At 35.5% G+C, this 27,046-nt stretch overlaps 1 protein-coding gene across 1 annotated transcript in view; it reads left to right on the forward strand.

Moving 5' to 3' along the window:
- The window catches only part of Mhcl (Myosin heavy chain-like), a 353,455-nt gene that overhangs the window by 168,062 nt on the left and 158,347 nt on the right, over positions 1 to 27,046 (forward strand). The window contains exons 4-7 of the mRNA XM_088229616.1: positions 20,513 to 20,719; positions 23,096 to 23,272; positions 24,227 to 24,404; positions 26,348 to 26,579. Coding sequence (XP_088085742.1) covers positions 20,513 to 20,719; positions 23,096 to 23,272; positions 24,227 to 24,404; positions 26,348 to 26,579 — 794 coding nt within the window. The remainder of the gene's footprint in view (positions 1 to 20,512; positions 20,720 to 23,095; positions 23,273 to 24,226; positions 24,405 to 26,347; positions 26,580 to 27,046) is intronic.

Here is a 27,046-nt window from a genome sequence, read left to right on the forward strand (position 1 = left end):
ATATCTATATATGTATAGTCAGAGTCTACGTCCAAGGCGCGCGGAAGGAATGCGGAAGTGTAATGTTACGCTGTCCGGTAGAGTTAAGATAAAAATTAGCTGGCCGATATTCATGAATATTTTAACTTATTTAATCAGATTTTTTAAAGACATATGTTTACATAGAAAATTATTATAAAGGAAATTAGAAATACACGATGGTATATACAGTAGACTTGGTGGAAGTGGAAGCGGGAGAGAGGTGTTTAAAATTTAATTTGATTCAGTGATCGTTTGAAAGAAGACAACTTGTTTTTAAAAAAATCAAGACTGGTATGTTTGTTGGCAGACCTGAGAATTCTGGGCATAGGGGAATGAAAACCATAGTTAGTTCTATGGTTATCGGTATGAAAGAGTAAGTTTTGTCAGAGGTTTCTATTTGGGATATTTAATTTTATTGAGCTCAGTAGTTAAGGCGCATCGAAGAGTGAGTTGAGAATTTTACATATCAAATAAATACATACAATTTATACATATAAAAATGTTATTTTCATGTACTCAATAATCAAAGATTATATATTATATTCTTGAATATCGGGGCGCCAATTTTCATCGAAACACAACCGGACAGCGTCAAAACACATTACCATATTTCTTATGTGCGCCTTGAACGTAGGCTCGCCCATAGATGATTTATTTATTTGTTTGGGTTACAAACAACAAAAAAGTTATAATATCGACGCTGGAAAGGAAAAGGCTATCAAGCGACGTGTAGCAATTTTTCTGAAGAGCCAATTAAGGTTTTTTTCATTAAAAAAAAAAAAAAAAATAGAGACCCAAGTCAAATCTTAAATCTGTTATATGCAACAACTATGGGGAACAGGAAACCAAAATGACGTAAACAGACTACAATGACAACAAATAAAATATTGAACTTAGTATATGACCTCCCTTATCTAACAGCAACTAAAGAACTCTTTAAACAAACTAAACAATTCAATGTTAATGAACTTTTTCAACTAGAATTTTCAAAATGTATTCATAATTTAGCCACTGATATCATTGTTGACAAAGAACTAAATTTAGAAAAAAAATGTAATAAACATGGACATAATACAAGAATATCAGAACAATATCACATTCAACATTACAAAACGAGACAAGAACAATCGAGACTAATATATCAGGTACTGAAATTATACAACTTCCAGAAACTTCCAGACAAAACTAAACAAAAGACTGAGATAAACTTTTCAAAAGATGTAAAAAATATTATTATCAACAACAGAGTATGAATAAAAAATTACATAATATTTTTGTAAAATTAATGTCATAATCCGCAAGGGATAATAAATAAAATTTCACATAAAAAAATAAGAAAAAGGTACGTATTATTTTGGCGTAATTCCAACATTATTGAGATAAAATTTTAAAATATGTGATTCTTTATTAATTAAGAAAATATAAAATCTTTAATTGGCTGTTACTACTATAGTTAGCTATTTGCTACATTTCGCTCGGTATTTTTTTCCTTTCCAGCGTCGACATAAGGAAATATAAATATTCACGTGTAAAGACATTTACCACGCAATAGGTCTCGGGTTCGATTCCCGGCATGGTTGACATGAAATTTTTATTCACAAGACAACTCATCGAAGAGAACTAGCGACGTCAGAATTAAAAAAATACAAAACTTTATAAATTGTACCGATGACAATACGATAAATATTTTTTTTTTTTTAAATTGCTAAATTTGATAGACTACTATTTAAAAAAAAAATATTTTTAATTTCCGCATTCGAGGTTTAAAGAAAATGAATGCGCAGACAAACACGAAACCCGTTTCCATCAAAATAAAACATTAAATTTTGTTAGACAAAATTCTTTGTGAGAGTTCATTCAAGCATGCCATTGACAGGCCATAAGCCCTGTAAATGCCTAGACTTCCATGTTGTGATATGTTAACATAATAATAAATGTAACTCAAAAGCGAACACAACATCTTGTGTAGAGAGAGAGAGCCTTTCCTCTTAGGTCGTTATCACATGCAGTTTAACCACATTTTTTTTCTCTTTCTTAGGATAATACTCGCGCATCTCTACGATTTGGTCGGGGTCTTCAAATGACAATTTTGTTATTTCGGCAGTACATTTATTTATTTATATATACGCCCAATGGGCATTTTTAAGGACATATTTATGCATAGAAAATTATTTTAAGGAAAGTAGAAATTCTATGGTTATCGGTATGAAAGAGTAAGTTTCGTCTGAGGTTTCTAGTTGGGATATTTAATTTTATCGAGCTCAGTAGTTCGGGCGCATCAAAGAGTGAGTTGAGAATTTTAAATAGGACTAGAAGGTCGGATTTATTTCGACGGTCTTGAAGAGAAGATATATTTAAGCTAGTTTCTAACTCATTATACGTATATTGGTCTCTGGATAAGCCAAAATCACTGTTGAACTGATTCAATATATTTGATGTAAACATCATAATATGGAGACCAGATAACAGAGGAATACTCTAGGTGCGGGCGAACTCGGGAACAGAAGAGAGTTTTAAGTTTTTATATACAGGGTGTTCATTAAACCCTGTCACATCCGAATCCACGATGATCAGTATGAGAAAGAAGACATATTGGCCTATTAAAATATTTTTTTAGGATGACTATTTTAAAAAATATATATATATATAAAAAGCAAATGGTTGCTTACGTCTGCAGGAGAGAAACGAGGAGGAGGGAAGGGGGGAGTATGATACTGCGCCGCGCTCCCTTCACTTCTCCTCTACAAAAGAAATAAACATTTGTTTTTAAATATTTAAACTCAACCGGGCAGCATCAAATCATATTACCACATTCCTTCTGTGCGCCTTGAACGTAGGCTCGTATACAGGTGTTTTTTTTTTTTTTTTAGCCGATATTCATAAAGTTACGAGCGTCAATTACTTTTAAAAAATATATTTTGGTCTCCCGCAAAGTGGCCAATTTAGATATACCACAGTGTACTTCTGGGGGTGCGACGTGTTGGCGCTGGGTCCGCGCACTGCCGGGGCCGCGTCCCGCGGGGGCCACTTCCTGGCGCGCCCTATACGGCCGCGACACTTCCCGCTCCATGCATTACGTAATCCCGGCGCTGCGCTGGCGACCGCGTCAGCTGGACCCCGAGCGACGCCCCCGCGCGGACACCTCGGTACTCGCGTGAATCACCCGAGAAAATCCTTTTAAAATGTATCCATTTGTTTGTATAATTTGAATTACACTAGAACTTCAACTATCCCAATCAATTTAGACATCTTTAACGACTCAGCTCTCTGCTACAAACGGGAGCTAAGTCTTATAGATTTTAATTTTTAGTATTACTAATATTATTATTGTTATTATTGGAGCACATAAGGGAATTTGCTTATGTGTGCCCTACTTCAAAGTTTAAAGTTACTGTAATATTAGTATCATTTAGCCTCTTTGAAAATAAACAGAAACAATTAATACTAAACTAGGTACTACCAGAATACACACTACATAAACACCACATCTTATACACATCACTCCATACACCTCACTCCACGCACTACATTTCATACTCACAACAATAAAAACACAATCACTAGTAAATTCACACAAAGCACAAATTCTTCTTACATCTTGTTGTACTGTTAGATAGTTGTTTCATATATTGTGTTGTGTACGTAATTGGTGCTGTGTTAGGTTTATTTTTTGTTCGTAATATTGTCTAGATTTATATTAACATAGCACTGTGTGCACAACATTAAATTTAAACAAATAAACAATTGTGACTAGACCCCACTCAGATAATAACAAATTCGTATCATTGGATTTTTAATATGAGTCCCAGAGAACCGCTTCGAGATAAGTTTAAAAAAATCAATATATAGACAGTCACAGTAAAAAAAAAAACAATATATAGGTAGGAAGCCCGCCCGTCTATTTCGGTGATAATGTTTCGGAACATTTTTTGTCCCACAAATTGCTGTTTATACGTGAACAATTGTCGAGTCCCGGGACATAACAATATTGTCTCCGTGTAAACGGCCTTAAAGATTCATATTTTAGTTTGTATTTGGAACTACTCACAGAGACTGTAAGGTAGGGGGAATGAGGAAGTTTAGTGCTACGAGAAATTGAATATAAAAATATATTCTTACACGCGGTAAAAATTAGAACATTTGAGCATACGGTGAAGTTTCTTAAAATGTATGAATTAAAAAAAATAATAACTACTTTGAAACGTCTCAGTGCTCAATCACAAATAAATATCGACGTGCTTAAACGCATGCTAAGCATTTGAGCGATCACAATGAACAATAATGAACATGCTTAAGTTATCGCAGTCATAAGTCAACGCGTGTGTAATCTCTAAGTCAACGCTCGTGTCGGTTTGTTTTTTTGTTTTCCTCGTAAATAAATACAGTTCACCGACGAAAAATCGGCGTTTACTGTAAAAAATAATACAATATTTATTTATTTATTTATATACGGCATTTATGCCATTTATAAAGAGTGCTTAAAAATATAAAAAATCGAGTATGAAATATTAATATACTCGTACTGTACACATTGTAAATGACTTGATATACATATATATTATGCAATAACAAAATACATTAATCAATCAAATTATAACTATTCCAACCCAATCTCCTGAAGATGATTTGCTATATTGCATTTGCAAAATCGTAAGGAGTATCTTATACAAAAAATTAAAAATTAAATTACAATTACTATGGCGACTGCTTTTCTTGACATTTGGCTGGCTCTAACCGCCGACTAAATGCAATGAATAGTTTGATAAATAATAAATAAAAATAGCAGTTTTAGAATATTTTCCATATTTGATTGCGCAGCAAGATTATACGTCGCGAAACGTAAATATTTTGACATTTAATATTAGGTGTTCACGGATGTTCCATTGTGATCGGGAATACGATAAATAACCATGCTGAGAAATTGTTATTACGTCGATAGTTATTTGTGATTGAGCTACTGTTTATGAGAACGATTATCAATAAATTATAGCGTCGTTATGTGCTGTGATAAATGTCTGGTTTCCGGGTACCAATTTTTTTATCGACTCCTGGAAAATTTACTCAAAAATTTGGCCTTTTTATCGTCGATGAAATTTAATGTTCTGTTGCGCGCTTGAACCCGTTTTTCGGATTGAAATGTGTCATTATTATAGTGAAACTAAGGCAGGGAGAAGTAACGACGTATTTAGTGATTAGTGATTACCTTTCCGATATTATCTTGTAAAGTGAAGCAGTAAACTGTAAACGTACCGAAGGCCATTTGTCACAATTTACTTATGTCAGATCGGATAGATGGGCGCAGTTAGCGGCTCGGTGTTACTGCCCCGTCTCCGCGGACGGAGACTGCTGCGTGGCGCTACTTTGTGGCGACACTTTTTACAAGCGCGAGATGAATGCTAATTTTAGAAAAAAAAAAATAGATGATTTTGATAATATTGTGGGCCGCATCAAAGGAAACGCTAATTCGGTTTGCAATGATGTTGATATATTTTATACATTCGGTCTAAAAAGTTGTTCTTTTTCAAAAAAAGAATAACCCGCTGAACCTCTATTTAGAGGCTTGCCAGCAGGTGGGATAGGGGGGATATGGAAGGAGGTAATGGAAAATACACCACAACACCCAGACCAATTGAGTAAAAAATATTTTTTGGGTTTTTCCTTGCAACTGGCGGGAATCGAACCCGCGACGCCAGTTTCACATTGGCCGTCTAACCAACCGCGCCACGGCGCCGATTGACGATTATTAACGAGTTTTTTTTCACTTTATTAATACGTTTTTCTTTTTATCTAAATATGTCTTTAAACAATGTTATTTCCTTTTATCGTCGTGTTTTTTTAATTAAAAAAAAAACGTATATGATTTATGTATTTATTTATAGCAAAAACAAAATAAATAAGTTTATTTTTAGTAGTAGACGCTTCAAATATTCTTTATTACTAGCAGGAAACAGTCGGCCATCCCCGACTTTTACGTGCTAAGAAGTTCTACGAGTCTTATTTAATCGGCCCTCGGGACTCGTTTTATCGGTCCTACGGGCCTCGGTTGATTGCGATCTTCGACACCTTAATATCGCCCCTTTGGGCCCCACAGTTTATTTTTTCTTATTCACAGCAATCGAAATGTAATAAAGGACAATCTGTCATATAAAATAATGCTACCAGGGCTGGTATTCCAAACGCTTAGGTTAGTAAGCGATCGAAATATTATAAAGGTGAACTGTAATTTTTAATAATACTACCAGAAGCACACAAAATTTTAAGATAAAAATTCTGTCAGTGAGCTGTCAAAATGCGATAGTTAAGTATCTGTAATTTTAAATAGTTCTCCCAACACCACACAAAAAATATTAGGCATGTTTTGGATATTATCAGCTTCACCGCTTTTCGCCTGTCAATCTATTGGCAATCAACTATTAGTTATTGTTTTTTGTTTGTTTAGTACGTTTACGGCATAAGCCAATTACAACACTTAATATGCAGCCGCTGAGCTAAAACTGGAAGAAATCATCATGACAAAAAATGAACTTTTGAATACTTTCGCCATCACGGACAATGACAGGGCCTGCATTGATAAGAATAATAATTACATGTGTAAATGTTTTTTTGCAAACATGTTCAATTACAGGTCACGACGAAGATACCTAATTGTTTTCGCAAACAAACTTTAGGCTAAATCCTAACCTTCCAGTAATTCTCTGGAAATGAGAATGTACATTCTGTCACTAAATATCGGGACATTTTTGTCAAGACAGCTTGCGAGAGATAATATTTTTTGTTTCACTTTGGACCGGACACTCGTATAAAATGTCTAATAAGTAAAAAAGGTTAACACAACTTTTGTCCCTTATGGCTTAGTTAATTTATATTACTCACTCCTTACCGGCTTCAAATTATGGAAAAAAGTAAAAAAACAGAAATTAGCCAATGAAAGCTAATACTGGAAGAATTCATACAAAAATGGACCCTTTGAATACGTATCGCCATTGTTGACAGTGACAGGCCCTCTTATGATTACAAGAATTATATATACACATTATTCCATTCGAATTACAAGGAATTTGTTTTTTTTGTGAGTGCTGCACCACAGCGTAGCGTAGCGCTTCTGCGGTGGCGCCACTTTGCCAGCCACGCCACGACATACCGGACGATTTGTGTAGGTATAGATCGTTCCGTTTAATTATCCGCGTTTCACAATAAACAACATAATAAATGTCGGTTGTATACTGTAGAGTACTACTATCTTCATCAGGTATTTAATGACAGCGGCACACAACGGCACAACGCACGCGGCACATCTAAATCTTTACTCCGGGGAGCCCTCCGGTGTGCATGAGGCCTAATCTCGTTTAAGATTTAGTGCGATAGTTTTATGTGGATATGTAACCTCCTTTCGCATGCTGGTCTCCTGGTATTTCAGAAAATTTATCGGACTCGATTCTGTTGTTTATTTTGACAAATATGCTTGTTTATTCAACCGTTAAATAAAAACGTAGGTACTTTGTACTATATATAATATATACGTACTTGTATATCTAAAACAAGTTTCGTTCTAATGGATTTATTACGATAATTCTATGTTTACCTCTCGTTACACGCTGGTTCCCTGGTATTTAAGTTAATGAATAAATATATTTTTACGAATATTTATTTTTTTATTTATTAAGGAAATCATGTCTTTATATAATAAACACAAAGTACAAAAGAACAATTTTAAAAAGTTAGACCAATTACAGATTTCACATTAATTAATTATAAATGAAGGAGGAGAGGGGAAAAATTAATTAAATTCTAAAAAAAATAAAAATATTAAATAAAAAGTACATAAAAGGGAGAAGACATTGTATAGCTCCAACTCTACTTTCCTCCCCTCTCGCTCTGCTTCCATGAACATTTATATTTCTTAGTAAAAATTCACAGCCAACAATAATTAATTAGATGCAGGTAGTAGATGTGCACATGAATAAGTATAAATTAAGAGTTGAAATTAAAATTGAAAGTTAAAATTAAGAATTAAAATTAAAAAGTTAAAATTGAAAGATAAAATTAAATTAAAAGTCAAAATATAAATGGATCGTCGTCATCAGCTGCTGTCGATGTTGAATCGGGTTGTGGACTCACGGACTGGAGGTCTGAGGTTCAAACCCCACTATTCCCTAACTTGATAACCATTTTCTAACAGTGAGTTATTTACAACGCGTTTAAAATGCACCTTCTTCTTCTTCTTCATGTGTCATGTCGGGTCCCCCGACGTTGACGATCACTCGGGAGAAAGCTTCCTTATCCTGAGCAGTGCGAGGCAGCTTCTCCACAGTTCTAATCCTGGCCCTCGCTCGGATGTTTCGAAGCCAGGAAAGCTGTTTTCTTCCGACCCCTCTACGTCCCTCGATCTTCCCCTTCGTGACAAGCTGAAGTATGGCATATTTATCACCTCTCAACACGTGACCAAAATATGAAATCTTACCGACATTAACGGTGGTGAATAGTTCGCTATTAGAATTGGCTCTACGTAATACTTCATTGTTGGTTATCATATCGGTCCAAGATATTCTTAACATTCTACGGTGGATCCACATTTCAAATGCTTCAAGGCGGTTTATAATATTAACTTTTAGAGTCCACGCCTCTACACCGCACAGTAAGACAGACCATTTTTTTTTTTTTATTTATTTACAATTTTTAAAAACCCGTTAGGGTTACATTAGAAATTTAATATTGTCTATTCATTTTATGTCTCGTCTAGTCTAGTTAGTCCAGTCATCATGTGCTTTTTCAGATTGATTTTAAATTTGTCTCCATTAAAAGTTTTCAAGTAGTAAGGTAGGTCGTTGTAGTGTTTAAGTCCATTATGTAGTATTTTTGACTGTCCTGTGTTTGTCTTTGCTTTTTCAATATGATAGTGTTGTTGTTGTCTGGTGTTATATTTGTGTATGTCAGCATTTTTGACTAATATTATGTCGTCGTCTTGTATGTTTCCCAGTGTTATTTTGTGCACAATTTTTAAGGTCTCAATTTTAGTCAAGTAGTTTATGTCAAACTGGTGTGTTTTTTTGTACAGTTCAGTCGTAGAGGTCAGGTAGGGTAGGTTGTATGTTAGTTTAAGAATTTTATTTTGTTGTCTTTGTATTCTTGTTATGTCTGTCTTGTTGCCAGTTCCCCAGAAGGCGATCATGTAACTCAATTTACTTTTGACATAGGCTTCGTACATCATAATTTTTTCCTTTCTCGGTATAAAATCTTTAATTTTGTAGAAGAGGCTATGTAGTGATGCCATAATAATATTTGACCATTCGTTGTCTCAGCTTAAGGTTTATATTATCGTCACAAAGAAGATTTTTCATTTTGTTAAATCATGTTCGGGCGGCTTCTATTCTGCATTTTATCTCAATGTCGGGGTCTAGATTTTCAGTGATGATACTGCTCAAGTACCTGAACTGTTTCACTCTCTCAATATTGACACATTTAAGTTGGAGATTTACATTTCTCTCGGCCAAAAACCATAAGTTTAGTTTTCTTTCCATTGATATTTAAAGCAAAGATTAAACACATCACGTATCTGGTCATATTATTCTATTTCATTACCCTGTCTCTTCATTCGCTCTTCCTAAGCCTTTAATCTCTCACTTGATAATCCTTTGGAGGTTTTTGTATTTGACGATTCCTGGTACCAGCCACATTACGTTGTTCTATTAAATTCAAAATGTATTTTGTCGTCCATTGTTTCTTGCGAATAATTCCTATCTGCTAAATAAAATGGAATTTTTACCCTTGAAAATAGACGCACTATATCTGAATTATGCTATTTATATAATAACATATTACAACAGAGATGAAGAACATTTAAGAGAAGGTAATATAGAAGTCCAGGCATCTACAGGGCTTATGACCTGTCAATATAAGTTATATATATAAGTTATTAAATAATAAAGTAAACTCTTTTAACCTACTCTCCAAAATTAATCTTAATGTCCCCTTTCGCGTGACAAGAAATAAGTATTTATTCCATCTGCTAGTCTGTAGCGCCAACTATGCACAACACTCTTTTCTCTTTTGTTCTTGCTCTAACTATAATGCTTTTTTTCAACTAACTAACTAACTAACCATCACGCCATTTCCCCAGAGGGGTATGCAGAGAGGATAGAACGCCACACCACTCTGTCCTGGCACACTTCCTTTGCTTCCTTCACATTCATATATCTTCTCATGCACGCACGTCGATTATTCCGACTTTTCACATGACCACTTTCAAGAATTTGTTGTACTTGATCATGCCATGTCTTTCTCGGCCTTCCTCGACTTCTACAACCAGACACATTCGCATCATAAATCTTTTTAGCCGTTCTTTCATCATTCATTCGCTCCACATGACCGAACCATCGCAAAAGACCTTTCTTAATTTTGTCGATAATCTCTATTGAACTCAGCCTTGCATTCTGCTCTAATTTCGACATTAGGGCACCTATCATACATTGTTTTTCCGCACATTCGCCTGAGGGATCGCATTTCAACAGCATTCAGTCTACTTTCGTCCCTTTTTTTCCAACTCCATGCTTCGCTTCCATACATTAGGGTTGGTACCAGAACTCCATTATGAACTTTTTTTCATCTATATCTATATTTAACACGCCCCTTAATTTATTAAAAAATAAATTAAGACTCATCATTTCTGGCTGCGATGCGCTCCCAGTTGCTATTTAATGATGCTCATACTTACATACACCTGAACACTTACTCCCACACAAACACACCTCTACACTTACTCTCTTAACAAATATACATAACGATTTAATATGTATGATTTTTATTTAGAAACTTCGCTGGTCTGTCTTTAAACCGTATCTTTTTTGTTATTATATCATTGTCGACTGTTTATTTCTGTAAAATAAATTAATAAATTTCTTGCGAAAATACACCCCATATTACAAAGGCGAGAGTGTTTCTTATAAAACAACAATATATGAAATAAAACGTAGATATACAATAAAATCTTACTATTTTATATAACTCCACGCATTTTTTTACATCTTTTTGATTCAAACATTTTTGAGTCAAATAAAATATGAAAAAGAGAAAGCTTATGCTTTTACTAAAGCTAAAGCCAAAGCTTATACCATTTATATGGTTCACGAAGGAAAGAGCAATAAAAAAAACGTTCGGAAGTCATAAGAAAAAAAGTTGTCTTCAAATATTTTTAAAGCCATGTAACGACGCCTCAATATTCTCTAAACTATTTTAGTTCGATTAAAATTAACGAAATAACATAAATCTAATCGATTAATTAAGATGATATCTCTCTAATTTGTTCCAATTTTAGAGGACGACCTACCTACGCAACGACACATAAATATTATAAAGGAATGCACAACTCCCTACACACCGGTACACGGTGGTCGGGAACATTGGGCCTGTGTCGTGCGAAGCACCTTGTCTGAAGATGCTTTAATAGGTTAGATTTGCGGTTCCCATTTATTTTTGGCCATGGAACCCTTATTGAACGTAGTTATGCAGAAAGCAGCCAGTCCACAATTTTGGAAAAATTAGATATTAGTATTATCGAGTGCAGTAAGGTCGATTCTATGATCGATCGGCTTAAAACAGCCAGGCCACTTTCATACAAAAAAGCTGTTATTTATTTTATTTATTATACGGCACAAGTGCATTTTTCAATATAAAAGTGTTAGTTTCATAGAATTAAGAATAGTCCAGAAGGAGCGTAGAATCATATTTGAATACACCGGACTGTGTCCAATAATTCCCCCACTATGCCCTACTTTCGCCGCGCGCATTCGTGAGGTCGCAGCGTTATGTTGCTTGATGTTAAAGCAATTTGTTAATTTCTCTACAATTTTATTGGGCACGCGGAAATATTGATTGACACAACAGAGTAGATAAGTAAACGGTCATTTGATACGAGTAATTGAATTAATGAACTTTTAACATAAAATATAAAACAAATTTTCGTTTACATAAAACGGATATTTTTATATGATGCCAAATAATATTTGATGTTTTGAAGATAATGTCGGTCAAATGTCCACCGCAGAGTTGTTTAATCCGAGATCCAATTTTCATTAATTCTCGCTAAATGACCAAAGTAGGGTAAAATAATTTACTACCCTGGCAACATAACGAAATTTCCATTTTGTTTCTTGGACAATCTGACAGATGGAAAAATAATTCAAATTTTAAGTAATGCATTTTTAATATACACATTCATTTGCTAATTACACATGAAGTGTAATTGCATCCTGTTCCTGTAAGATCCTAGCAGTATTTCTACACTTTAAAAGGACACAACACGGCATAGTTGAATTCAAATCAGGAGTTGCGTACTGAGCGACGTCTACAAAGAAACTAATGGGTCAAAACTCTTAGCATAATTCTTGGCATATAGTGGAAAAGTAATATGAAAAAGTACATTATTTTTCTTAAATTAAAAAGTTAAAATTAAATTTATATCTTTATATAATCACTTTGTAAAGCGCCCTTCAGGTATTATATTACAATAATGGCGCTATATAAGTTATCCATAATTATTATTATTATAACGTAAAGCTACTCGTTTATGAGTAGTTGAATCGCCTTCTGTTTATGTGCGTATGCGGTTTCTGGACTATTCTTAATTCTATGGTTTGTTAGATATACAATAATTTAAAAACAATTTTTTTTATTGTCTGTTTACCTATTTAATGTTTTGTTGAATCTGTTTGAAATATAGCATAGTTTCTTTTAAGAAATGTACGTGTTTGTTAGATTAAAGATACTATTGTCGCGTTTAAAATACATAAGCTTAAATTGAAATTTAAGACCTCAAAAGTAGACAGTGAATTTAAATTGTTTTTTTTTTTTTTAATATATTTGGACCCCTGTATTTAGTAGCCTTACGTGTCATGTACAAGGCTAAGGTACTCGGAAAAAAAAAGTTTTTGTTTGTCTTGGAAATGGGATGTTCGATCACTGATTTTGGTTTATTACCTTTATGAGTCCAATCACCATTGTTGCAAAGTTCAAGAACAATGGCGCGTGATAACTACTTTTTACTACAGTGTGGATATCTGTTAAGGATATTCCATCTTTCCTGCATTCTGCTTCAAGATTACGGCGTTGTAAACTGAAAAATTGGCACTGAAATAACAGATGTTCGATACTCTATGGATAAATATCATCGCATGGACAATAGTCATCATTCCTTAATTTAAACCTATATAGATAACTTCTCACAGCTCCGTGTCCGGTAAAAATTTGGGTCGTTTCGAAAGTACTTAGGTGATCAATATTATGTATCTTTTTTGGGTGATACCGTGTATGTTGGATTTGATCCGACGTTTCGGCTACCATTGCAGGAGCCATCTTCAGGGAAAACTGTGTGTTTTATAGAGAAATGTACGTGTTTAAGTACTAGTAATTTGTACCGTGTCACAGTCAGCAGTAGGCACATTTCTAGTTTTGTAGGAAAGAATAATTATGTTTATGTACTAGTAATTTGTACTGTGTCGCAGCCGGCAGTAGGCACATTTCTATTCGTTTTTGTCATATGTAGTGTACTTTGGTGATGATGACGCAAGTTTGCTGCATCAGCCAGCGTTGGGAAAAACATTTTAGTGATTTTACCTGCAGAAGAAGCGCGGTATGATCCTCCCAACGCTGCTGCGTATTTTGTTTTACACAAAGATAGTTGGTTTGAGAAGGGTGACAACGATATAGAGTATTTTGTCTAGTTTTACGTGTTGGTATATTAATATTTATTAAAGCCAGGAGTTCGCAACAATCGAATTTAGAATTAATGATTTTATATAAAAAAAATTAGGTCAGATACTGTCCCGCGAGCCTCCAGAGTAGGTAAATTCAAAAATTCAAAAAAAGACATATAGTTGATTTGTTGTGTAGAAATATGCAGTTTGAAATTAATGAATCTTACGAATTTTCGTTGGACTCTTTCAACATTATTTATGTGATTTTTTAAAATGTTATAGCCTTCTGAAAATAGCGTATATCACGAAAACAAATTTAAATTTTATTGATTGATTTAACGGTTTCCAAAAAATTGTTTGAAATATGATGTCGGTCAAGTGGTAGTTCTCGTTCTGTTTCCCGCACAGAACTGTATTCTTCATCCGCATGGACACAGACTAAAATGGGAGTTGTAGAAAATTAAAAAAAGCTTGTCACGTTGGGGTGTGCCGTGTAGATGGTGGTTTTATTTAATTCCCTTTAATAGTGTTTTGATTGGTCCGCGTTGTGTGGGTCCGCTGTTACCCGCCTTTATTAGGTAGGTATGCAAGTAACGACCTTTTCTCCTGCTGCCGGCCTCCTGACTAATAATTGTAATTACTTCATTTATAATCCCCTATCAAATCATTCTATCTGTACTTGCGATTAGGATATTTAAGCCAGCGCAGTGCTCCAATTCCGATACTATTGACTAACTCCGTTATAATTTCACATGAAACTGGGGATATTTGTACGAAATCGGCACTAGTTTGGCTGTAGCTAGTGATATGTTACAAATGACTGCGAGAATTTTTGAGAATTCGTGCTATTTTCACTGGTTCAAGGATTCATGAATACAACACAAATTCTGGAATTCCCCAAGGATCCAACCTGGGCCCTCTTCTTTCCCTTCTGTTTATAAATGATATTAGTGACTCGATAAAAAACTCCGACTACTTTCTCTTTGATGATGATTTCAAGATTTTCAAATCTATTAAAACTCATCTTGCCTCCAAAATGATTTGAGTAATTTTATAATATAAAGAAATCTCAAAATTAAAAATTATTTCTAAATAAGTGTCATCATTTATTGTGCGCAACAGGACCTGCGTTGAATACGGTAGTACTGCTACTACTACTTCCATCACGCCATTTCCCCGTAGGGGTAGGCAGAGAGAATGGACCGCCACACTCGTCTATCCTGGCATATATTCCTAGCTTCTTCCACATTCATACATCTTGTCATACATGCCCTTCGGTTTTGTCTGCTTTTGACATGACCAGACTTAAGTATTTGGTGTATCTGATCATGCCACGTCTTCCTCGGTCGTCCTCGTCTCACGTTACCGTTCATTTTCGCCATATATACTTGTTTTATCATTCTTTCGTCGTCCATTCGTTCTACATGACCAAACCATCTCAGAGACCCTGTCTTAATCTCATCAATTATACTTGACTCATATTTACACTCTCGCCTGATTTTATCATTCGTAACCCTGTCATTCATTGATTTCCCACACATTCGTCTAGGAGATCGCATTTAAACCGCGTTCACTCGGCTTTCATCCTTCCTCTGCCAGTTCCATGTTTCACTTCCATACATAAGTGTCGGAAATACGATAGTTATAATACAATAGATATTTATTAAAATTACAGCGAATATCAATCCACCCTTTGTTATTTTATCGTGGCGAGTCATTTTACGGTCGTGCGAGGACGGCCTTAGAGGGTGAAAGCGCCAATCGGTCAAATAAATCAATGTAAGTGTACCAAGTATTTTGTGAAAATCTGAGTTATTACGTAAACATGTTATTGTGTTTATAAGAACATTTCTGTAGCGTGGACTGTCCACGTGTCCATGCCCTCTGAAGTCTGTCCCCTTTGGAATACGGAAATTGTGTGTCCAGTTATTTGACGCAAATTTGGCTATCGTTTCCATCGCGCTGTCCTTTGTATACCGTGCACAGACTATACGTACTAGCTCACTACTAGTACCAGTGGCGAACGGTGACTTTCTTTATAGGTAAGCTATTTTTTTTAAATAATATGTATGTACCTGCATATACGAACATACATACATATAAGTAATAAAGTACATACATGTCTTCTTCTGCTGACAACAGAAGACGAATACTTGATTATTTTGAATTAAAATAATTATTACCAATAAACCACCAATTTAACTTAAACAACAATTAATTACTCCGGTTTTTATTTACTTTAATCCCTATTTTGGCGGCCTCCGTGATGTAGTGGTTAAGACACTTGTTCCGGGTTCGATTTCCGATAATAACACAAAAAATAAATGTGATTTTTCTCAAGCCTGGGTTTTCTGTGCTGTGATTCACCACTGTAATTGGGTCTCCTGACCTGTTGTGGTGCAAAAAATCGCAATTGATAATAAACTTTGATTAAAAAAAAATTAAAAACCTTTTAGATTATCATACCCTCAATTTTAAATCAGAAAATATAATATGTCACTCTAGCTTAGTTTGAATGTAAGTTTAAGTGTGCAATTGTGCGCTCTTGAGGTGATTTTTCACAAAAATAGCGCTTTATAAATCAGCCAAATGTTATTATAATATATGCAATATATTAAAAACATTAAAAATTAAACACCGTACATTTTTTTTGTAATATACTGAAAATATGTACTGATTTTTAAAAAATGAGCACATTATTTAAAGACGTCACTCCCCATTATGTGCACATTTTTCTTTCTTTTACGTAATGGGAAACATTAATATTATTTTTTTTGTGAATAAACTAAAAAAAAAAAAAACAATGACATTCATTATATGTATTCGCAATAATATTGCGATAAAAATGTTCCACCGCCACGTGACCGCCTCCGTCCGCTTCGTTTCCTTCTAAAAATGAATACTGCCAAAAATTGACGCATGCACCGAGCGGAGTATCACCAACATTAATTAAGACGGGCGGACGAAATAACTGGTGTCTTATGTCAACTGCAACTATTATTGTAAAATGGTCCTTAGGAGAGAGAAGCTTGCAATACTATCTGTAATCTGCGAGCTTACTCAAGGAGGAAAAAACATCGACTTGGTTTTAAGATGTTAAAATACAGTATACATTTTGTATGAAGAAATAAGCTGAAGCCGGCCAGTTTCTTTCTCCCACTGGGAACGAGCTGAGCACTGGGTTTATATTTATTTTTTGAGGAAGTTGTAAACGGCGACGTTAATTTATAATAAATATAAATTATTTTATTTGTTTTCCCATAGTTAAAACTAGTATAAATCATTTTTATCGATACTCAAATATAATGGTAAGCTGCGCATATACGCTTATTTGGACGATTCGCCCCTGCTCAGTACGCAGTACTCACTCTGTATGTAATGCTTTTGTTTTCAGGGCGGTCTATTCTCTCTAATTCTATATTAGAAACATATAAATTATCGGTTCTCGCATAGGTACGATACTTTCCTAATGCACTTGGCACCTGCGTGCCTACCAAATAGGGCTTACCCGCTACAGCCTGGGATCGAACAAAGAAGTTGTAGAGTAAAATAAAATATCTAAGTTAATCGTCGGCCAATGGCGCAATGGCTGCAAAATATTTTACTTTTAATATTGAAATAATTTAGAGCATACACTTTGTTGTTCAATACGAAGTCCGGAGAGCTGATCAAACAATCCTAGTTAGTTGTTACATGCTAGTTTCAATCAATATGTGGGATTTTGAGTATTATTCAATTAAAATCTATAACCTACTTCCACTATCTATTAAAACAATTAGTAACGAGAAAACGTTTAAAAAGGCTTTAATAAATAGATAGTGGAGCTAGGTAGAAGTAAAATGGATTGTCTCATTCGCCCATACCAATATTGAATCAACTGCTCCACAAGTGTATAGCTTATGTTAGGGTTTTGTTATTTTCATAGTGTTTTGTAATATAAATAATAGAGATGTACATAAATACCTTGTTTTTTAAACTGTCTGAATATTTGTTAATTATGTTTGTTTTTTAAGTTAGTCTTCTTTGTTTATTCTCAAATGTAATTTCAAAAAACCCCAGTGAGGTCACATTATTTTTATTATTAATTATAGTTTGTAAGCGAAAAATATGAATAAATAAATAAATACAAAATAAATGTTGAATATCTATATCTTCACTCTTCAATTAATAATTCATTTCATTTTTACGCATATTTGTTGTATCCTTACGCCCTGTAAAAATCAGAGCATTAAATTGTATGGCGAAGTTTCTTGAGAATGTATGAAAAAAATAATAAAAATGATTTCAAAAATGTTTTGAGTATGTCTAAATGTTTGAAGACTGGCTGGATTTCCTCCCTAGGGAGTCATTCATATTTAAATTTGTTGCAACAGAGAGAGAAAACATTTTTGAGAAGGGAATATGGAAGTCTAGGCATTTACAGGGCTTATGACCTGACTTTGGCTGGTTTAAGTGGCCACTTCACACACTGCGTAACACTCACCGTTCTGCCTAAGTTTGAACATCCGGAACTGGTAAAAGAAAAAATAGAAAAATTGGAAAATTGTTTTCAGGCGTTGCCTAGTAGGTGAATTGGTTCAGCCGGATGAATCTCACACATAAGATGAAGGTTTCAGCTCTTTTACTTCACAAAAGTCAACAGATGGAAGAGTTAAGGAAATGTGGATGTTTAAACTTAGGCAGAATGGTGAATGTTGCGCAGTGTGTGAAGTTGCCACTTAAACCGGCCTGTAAATGCCTAGTCTTCCGTATCCCCTTCTCAAAAATGTTTTCCCTCTGTTGATACAAATTAAAAAATGATTTTATTAAAATGGAACTACTTTGCATGACGTCAATAGTTCTTCCGAATCAACCAATGATAAGAGAGTTGTGATAGGTTTGGTAGGCTCTAGCTCCTATGTATTATTAAAATTCAAAAGAATCTATTGGAAACTGAGAACTAAAATCCCAATCGCCTATGCGCTCTGTAGCTGCAGGACGTGTCGGGATGTTTGTTGTACAGCGCCCTTGGGGTGAATGTCCACAAAAATGGCGCTAGGTATAAAATTATCCGGAATAAATAAGTAATTTAAAAAAATACAAAACCTTAAAAAAATCGTACCGCTGATAATACGGTTTTCAAACGCGCCAACCACAACACAGAATATCTAAGGGAACTCTGCATTCCAAATGAACTAGCTGACAGCGTAAGAACGCTTAGATCAACTACATCTACGTCGAAAGGAAAAGTTATTACCTCTACGCAAACAGCGCACTAAATTCGGCGAACGCGCATTTGCGGTCGTAGGCACTACGGCATGAAATGCTCTCCCAGCAGAAGTGCGAAGCTGTGAGAGTGAAGTGATGTTTCGGAAGAAACTTAAAACTCACTTGTTCTCTGAATCATTTGAATAAATTCTTAGCATGTGGTGACAGAGTACATTATTTTTCTTAAATTAAAAAGTTAAAATTAAATTTATATCTTCATATAATCACTTTGTAAAGCGGCCTTGAGGTATTATATGACGAAAATGGCGCTTAATAAGTTATTCTCATTAATAATAATAATAACACAACAAGGCGGACTTATTTCCACTCGATTTCTTCATTCGGGATTTTAACCTGAGAGCAACCACCGAGTCGAAAACACTCGTCCAAGGTTTTCGTTATATTTTACATCCAGAACTGTATTTTTTATTCGCCTGGACACAGGTATTCATATCAGCAACCATTTTTGTGAAAATCGTCTCAAGGGCGCTTTAAAATAAGCATTACAACACGCCTTGCAGCTACAGAGCGCATAGGCGGTTGGGATTCTAGTTCCCCATTTCTAATAATGTTAAATTTTATTAATTATGTAGGAGCTAGATTACAACACGTCTTGCAGCTACATGGCGCACGGACGTTTTGAAATCTGTAATATTATAAATAAATACAATTCAAAATACGTAATTTTTATTTTACGGTCAAAGGTGCTGCGTGCCGTGTACTAATATATTATTTTATTTTTTATTTTTATTTTTTTAAAATTTTATTTTAATTTTCTTTCTGTTGACGCCCATGGGGCTTTTACATTATACATACTATATAATAAGAAAAAGTTACACATTAAACATAATTAACATTTTATCAAATATAAAAATTTAAAAAATATATTTTTAAAATTTAAAAATGAAGTTACATAGTTAACATAATACACTATTAAGACATAATAATACATACATTATATTATGTTTATAATATAAGTCATAGTAGGATTAAAATAAAACATAATTATTTTTTATTTATTTTATTTTTTTACACCGGTAAACTAAACTTTAAAGTGTAGTTATCCAAAATGTTGAAAACTGATAAGGGTTTTATAAACTAAAAATATAAAACATAACACGGGCTAACTTTTAAGCATACATAAATACGATCGAAGATTTATTGACTAGACTCCGTCGCGTCGGTCGCCTGTAGTACTTTGGTCTTGAATATGCTCAATGAGTAACGAAATATATCAACATCGCCATATTCATTACCAAGGCGATGGAGTCTAGCTATAGGTGAATTTACATAGTAGTTGTGCCCGCTGGACACCTCGACAAACACCGACTTATTTCGTGTGGGGCGGGAAGGTATTTTAATATTAACCAGTCGCGTTAAATCAGGGCTGTCCAGCGCGCCATTTACTATTTTATATAGGTTTACTAAATCGGTAAAGATTCTCCTATTCGAGAGAGTAGACAATTTTAAATTATTTGATAGGAAGTTGTAGTCGATTTGGTTATTATTTATTTTTTAAATCCTATCCTTTGCTAATGAATTCCTTTCTTCCCCAGGTCAAGTCCGAGGATGAGTCCGACCCCGGCACGCTGGACGAGGGCGGCGAGCGCGCGTGGCTCTGCCACCGCGGGGGCTTCACGGCCGCGCTGCGCCCCGCGGGGGCGGCGCCGGCGCCGGGGGCCGCGCCCGCGGGCCGCAGCGCCGCCGTGCGCCTGCCGCACTCGGGGCAGGAGGTGCAGGTCGAGGACGACGACTTGGAAAAGGTAACGAATTGTTGGTTATTATGAAGACGGTCATAGCTCGCAACAAACTCAAAAATATCATTTCAAATGTAACTCCAATATCATTTTAATTTATGGAAAACATATTCGATAACCGCATTTGCCGCAACAAATCGGTTTTTTAGAACAAGCATTTGCCCATATAGGAACTGATTGCACATTAGGCATACTATGATCTACTATGGTCGCCGTATATATTTTTTTTTTTACAGGACCTCGACTCACATGTTTTATACGTGTATGATTCATATCATTAATTGTAGTGCTTTCACACTTATAGATTACGCAGACAGTGTATAGTCTAAGCTTATAACCGAGTTACACAGTTTAAACCCGCGCTGCGCCAGCGGGTACCCTGCAAGACATCGGACCTATTATGATGTTCACGTCAAAAATATTGAATCAGTTCAACACCGATTTTTAAGAAAGATAAGCTGGAGGTTGGGCTTTTACAGAGACCAATATACGTAAAATGAGTTAGAAACTAGCTTAAATATATCTTCTCTTCAAGACCGTCGAAATAAATCCGACCTTCTAGTCCTGTTTAAAATTCTCAACTCACTATTTGATGCGCCTGAACCACTGAGCTCAATAAAATGAAATATCACAACTAGAAACCTCAGACAAAACTTACTCTTTCATACCGATAACTATAGAACTAACTATGGTGTTCATTCCCCTATGCCCAGAATTCTTAGGTCTGCCAACAAACATACCAGTCTTGATTTATTTGATAACAAGTTGTCTTCTTTCAAACGATCACTGACTCAAATTAAATTATAAACACCTCTCTCCCGCTTCCACTCCCACCAAGTCTACTATATAGCATTGTGTCTTTCTTCTTTCTTTTATTATAATTTTCTATTTATAAATATGCCCTTAAGAATGCCCATCAGGCGTCTATATAAATAAGTAAATAAATACTAATATTTATGTCTTTCCGACCCTTCCGACTATTCTGTGTAAAATATGAAATGTATGTATAAATGAATAAATAAAATAAAATTTTAATAAAATATCAGATTCTTGATATTTTTAAATAAAAAATAAATACATATGTAACGATTAAATATTGTTAAAGAAGGCTATAAAAATGGATTATTGAGACGCGTAGAAGTAAAATAAATCGTGTCATTTGGGAAAACCAATTTCGACATTTTTCTTTTCCATTCATTAGTGAAAGTATTTTTTGCACCGCAACAGGCCAGGAGGTCCAATTACTGCGGCGAATTACAGCGCAGAACACCCGGGCTTGAAGAAAATCCAATTTAATTTTTGTGTTCTCGCCAGGATCGAACCCGGAACCTTGCGTGCGTGAGCACCACGAATGCCGTGATATTGTTTTAATAAATAAAATAATAAAAATAAATGCACATATTTTAAAAAATGTACTGAGTTTTAAAACAGTTTTTATATTATAGTAATAAAAATACTGTACCGTTTTATACCACTTTTATTAATAATTTTTACTAGTGACCGGGTTTCATCGTGACCGACATCGTCAGACTGGTGGGAGACTAAAAAAAATCTATGCTAAATACAAGTGCAAGCAGGGGTTGTAAATCATGATTTAATTTAATTATGGGAATAAAAGTGTTTAAATTAAAAATAATTTAAGTATATATAAAAATTGTAAGAATTTAAGTTTTTTTTTAATGTATATAATTAAAACAGATGTTAAATACATTATTTTATGAAGTTTTATAATAAGAAAGTATTTGAATTATCTGTATTTAATTTTTATTAAAACTATAACAGGGGCCGCTGGTTGGTAATTCCTTTGACAGTCATGTCTTCGGGCCCGGGGGTAATTAAGTGAGTCTCTAAAAGCAAACTTAAATTCATACAATCGTCATTACTTTATACTTCAATTATTCAAATTTAAACTCTTTTAAACCCATAATGAAATAAAATCATGATTTACAACCCCTGCTTGCAATTGAATATAACATAGATTTTTTTTAATCTCCCACCAGTCTGACGATGTGGGTCACGACGAAATCCGGTCACTGGTAAAAATTATAAATAAAAGTGGAATAAAACTATTTACGTATTTTTAATATCAGTTTTTATATTTTATACATTGACTTTTTTTCTATTTTTTCAATAGCCGTTCATAATAGAGTCCGAAATGTATGGAAGCGAAGTATGTAATCGAATATGACCAAATTCAATAAATAATTAAAAATGGACATGTCAAAAGTCGGAATAATCGTCGTACGTGCAAGCGAAGTGGAAGCGAGCCTGTATGCAAACGTGGCGTTCTATCTCCTCTGCCCGGCCTCACGGGGAAGCGGCGCGACGGCATGTTCCGTTCGCACGAGTCAGCCGACGGTTTGACAGTTCGTATCCTTGCAGGCCAACCCCCCGCAGTTCGACCTGGCTGAGGACCTGGCCAGCCTGCGCTACCTGAACGAGAGCTCCGCCCTGCACACGCTGCGCCAGCGCTACGGGAGCAACCTGGTGCACACGGCGGCCGGCCACGGGCTGCTCCTCATTAACCCCCCGGCGCCGCTGACCATCTACTCCGACAAGGTAACGTCCCTCCCGCAAGCTATTTCAACACTTAGCCGAACGAGAGTGATAGTTTCCTAGATGTACAGTGTAGGAGTTTCGTGTAGTTGTTAATTTTGTCCCGCCATTTTGCTTTGTATCAGGCCACACTGACGATTAAACGCCAAATAAATATACACACGAGAAATCGTCAGCATGGATGCCTAGACTAACCAACACCGACAGTCTTCTTCCAAGTCGGTCCCTCAATGCTGAGGATCGTGATCACCATGAACACTTCTGATTAGTCTGTTCCACTCCAGACTCATCAAATTTTAGCCCCGTAGCCACCTTTATTTGGTCAGTCCATCTATATGGGATTCTACCTCGGCTTCTCCTACCTTCAACTCGGTCAGACATTATTGCCTTTTCTAGATTGTCTGGCTCACGTCTAGCAATATGTCCGAGGAAAGACAGTATCCTTCTCAAACACACCATTGATAGACGAGTTGTTATATGGAGCTCTTCCAGTATCACAGACAGACATTGTATAAATCTCTACAACACCCATACGCAAACAACTTGAGAAAGCTTGAAACCTTCAAATTAATATACAAACTCACACTAGACCACATTAAGGATGATGACATCACACTTACAAAAGAAAATGACACAAGAACTTCACATAATTACCATACACAGACAGCAAAAACAAAAATAGGATAATCTCAACAGCTAAACAACGAACTGGAGTTAATAACCATACAGATATTTAAGACTGAAGTGAGAGACATTTTGAAATCTTATACAATGTTTTTTTATAATATAAACTAACACTCAAACAATAAATTTTCAGATAATTTGCATGGTAGGTTACGCTTTTCAACTGTCTTAGAACGATATCTAAAATGATTGTTTTACGTTATAGTCTGTATTGAAAATTATGAAATAAATATCGTCTATCAAATTCTCTATCCCGTGTTGTATTTGTTCCAGGTGGCTGCGATGTTCAAGGGGTCCAGATGGGAGGACGCCCCGCCACATCTCTACGCGGCTGCGCAAGCTTCCCATCGTGCGATGCTCTCCTCGCGTCGGGACCAGTCGCTGGTCTTCCTCGGAAGGAGGGCCTCGGGCAAGAGCAGTGCCCTGCGACGCTGTGCTCTGTACCTCGCGGGTAATTTACATATGAACATATTCACCGAAAGTTAGTTACGAAGGTTTTTCAGAACCTTACTATCATTTCTACTGCTCTTTAACATGGAATAGTTCTTGTTGGATTTGCCGTTTTTTTATTTCATGCTGGAAAAGGTTTTTTAATTTAGTCATGTTAGAATAGGGTGGACAGAGTCCGAAACGATGACGTGCGTTCTCCGACGGATGAAAAAAGATAAAGAGGTACTGAAGGACGATACAGAAAAGAAAACTTTAGTAGTTTGGGCATGTGATGAGAGGCGAAAAATATAACATTTTAGTCATTCTACAGGAAGGCTTGAAGGCAGACGCAGTGCAGGTAAAAGGCGCACCTCTTGGCTAAAGAACTTGCGTGACTTGTTCCATTGCAGCACTTGGTCCTTGTTCAGGACAGCTGCTAACAAAGTAAGAATCGCTGCGATGATTTTCAACCTCCACCAGGGAGAGGGAAGAGAAGAAAAAAAAGAAATTTTGAATAAATTTTTGATGGTCTTACTTATTTAACAACTCACAGTCACAATTTTAAATCTAAATATTATTTTTCAAAATGATACATCCATTGAGATTAAACGCCGAATATCCATGGCAAATAGATGCTTCTTTGATTTGAGCAGACATTATCTACAAAACATTATTCACTATTACGCCCTTTATTCACATATGGCTCTGAATGCCTCATAGGTATTGAGTAAAAAAGATCAGACGTGTCTATTCATATTTGAGAGGAAAATACTAAGAAAGATATTCTGAGCTGTGTAGGAAAATGGAGTTGGGTGAATACGGTCCAACGAAGAAGTCTACAATGATTCCAACATAGTGCAATTGATTAAAATAGGGAGGCTGCGATGGGCAGGGCATCTAGAAAGAATGAGGGAAGAGGGAGTAGAAGAGAGATAAGATATTTTACATAAAGCCCCAAGGTAAACGTAGCGTTTATAGACCCAAACTCCGATGGCTAAATGGAGTGCAGCGGAATGTGGATGCTATTGCCATCGGGATAGTGGGAGATGGCGACGAATGTTGGAGGAGGGTAAGGCGCAAAAACGACCTTTAGAGCCAATGGTGATGAATGATTTCATTTTTGCTGGTGCATTGCGCAAGATGTCAAACAACTGCTCCCCCAGAATTCGTGGGGCAGACTGAATGTTCAGTGTGAGATTGTCTGAGGGCGTCTTGTTCTACTCACCTGGAGTACTCGATTTTTACTAAATATTATCCACCTATGTTAGTTACTCTGTCTCTAACATATCGTATAGTTTTAGGGGTCATTTTCAAGACACAATGCCAGACTAAAAGACCAAAGATGAACTACAAGGGTAGTCGAGTGGAGACCTCGCAAAGACAAAAGAAGTAGAGGAAGACCACCCTCACGATGGTCAGATGGTATAAAGAGAACTCGGGTGACAGGATGCAGAAAATGCAAGACAGGAATAAATAGAGAAATATGGATAATATTATATATTTTTTTTTTATTTTTTTTTTTTTTTATTAAGTTTTATTCATTTTAACAAGTAAATAACATACAAAATTGTATTTTTGTTCCCGCAAAGCCGAAGCTTGTCTGCGGGTTACATTACATTTTTTTTTTTTTTTAATTTATAAGTAAGTACATAGTTTAATAATAATTAAAGAATAAGATATATTTATACACTTAAGTTTCACTTGCTGTTTAATAATTTTTTGACTATTTTTTTAAATGAAATTAGGTTTTTTTCTTCACGATTTTTGGCTGGTATTAAATTGTACAGTTTTGGTACTACACTACCCATTGTTCTGTCACCATAGTAGTTTTTTGTTCCATGGGAGAGGTATATGTCCAGCAGTGAACAGAAATGGCTCATTCAGTCTGTCGGTCCAGGTTTTGGTTGTTTTTGACAGAGATATCAAAATATAGAAATAGTGCTCAACATGTTTATCTCCTCGCAGGCCAGGGCTCGCCGACGCCGGGCCCGTGGGCGGGCCGCGTGCGCGCCGCGCTGCAGGCGCTGGAGGCGGCGGGCGGCGCGGGCGGCGGGCGCTCGGGCGCCGCGCAGCTGCTGCAGCTGCACTACGACCAGAGCGGCGCGCTGGCGGGCGCCGCGCTGCACGCGCACCTGCTGGACACCACCCGGGTCCCGCTGCGCCAGCGGCTGGACGGGGCCTTCGACATCTTCAACTGGTAATTTATTTTTACTCGTAGACAAATCTAGTTAAGGAAGCACAACCATGTCATGAGATGAGGACAGGTAAAATATTGCTCTTTTTGCATTTTTCAAAAAAAAATTTTTTATTTTTTTTTACAATAAACATAAGTGATCAAACAGAGTATTAAAAAAATAAAGCATAATTACATAGCAATGAAATACATATTAATAGTAAAAATAGTAAACAAAAAATCCCACAAAGGCATGGCCTGTTCGTGGGTATACAAGAAAATGTTAGTGAATTTTTGCTCCTATAATAAATAATGGACAGTTATAATTGTTGTGTAACATAAGAAAGAAAATGTAAAATATTCTGTAAAAGATTATATGGCATTCTTTTTTATAGTAATTAAAAAAGGAAATAAAATATATTTAAAAAAAGACACAAAAATATTCCTTATTATTAAAGGGCAACAAAATAAATCTTATAAAAAAAGAGTTC

Source organism: Micrasema longulum, unplaced genomic scaffold (genome assembly GCF_059751315.1).
Source record: "Micrasema longulum isolate JH-2025_06_02 unplaced genomic scaffold, ASM5975131v1 h1tg000688l, whole genome shotgun sequence".
Lineage (NCBI taxonomy): Eukaryota > Metazoa > Arthropoda > Insecta > Trichoptera > Brachycentridae > Micrasema > Micrasema longulum.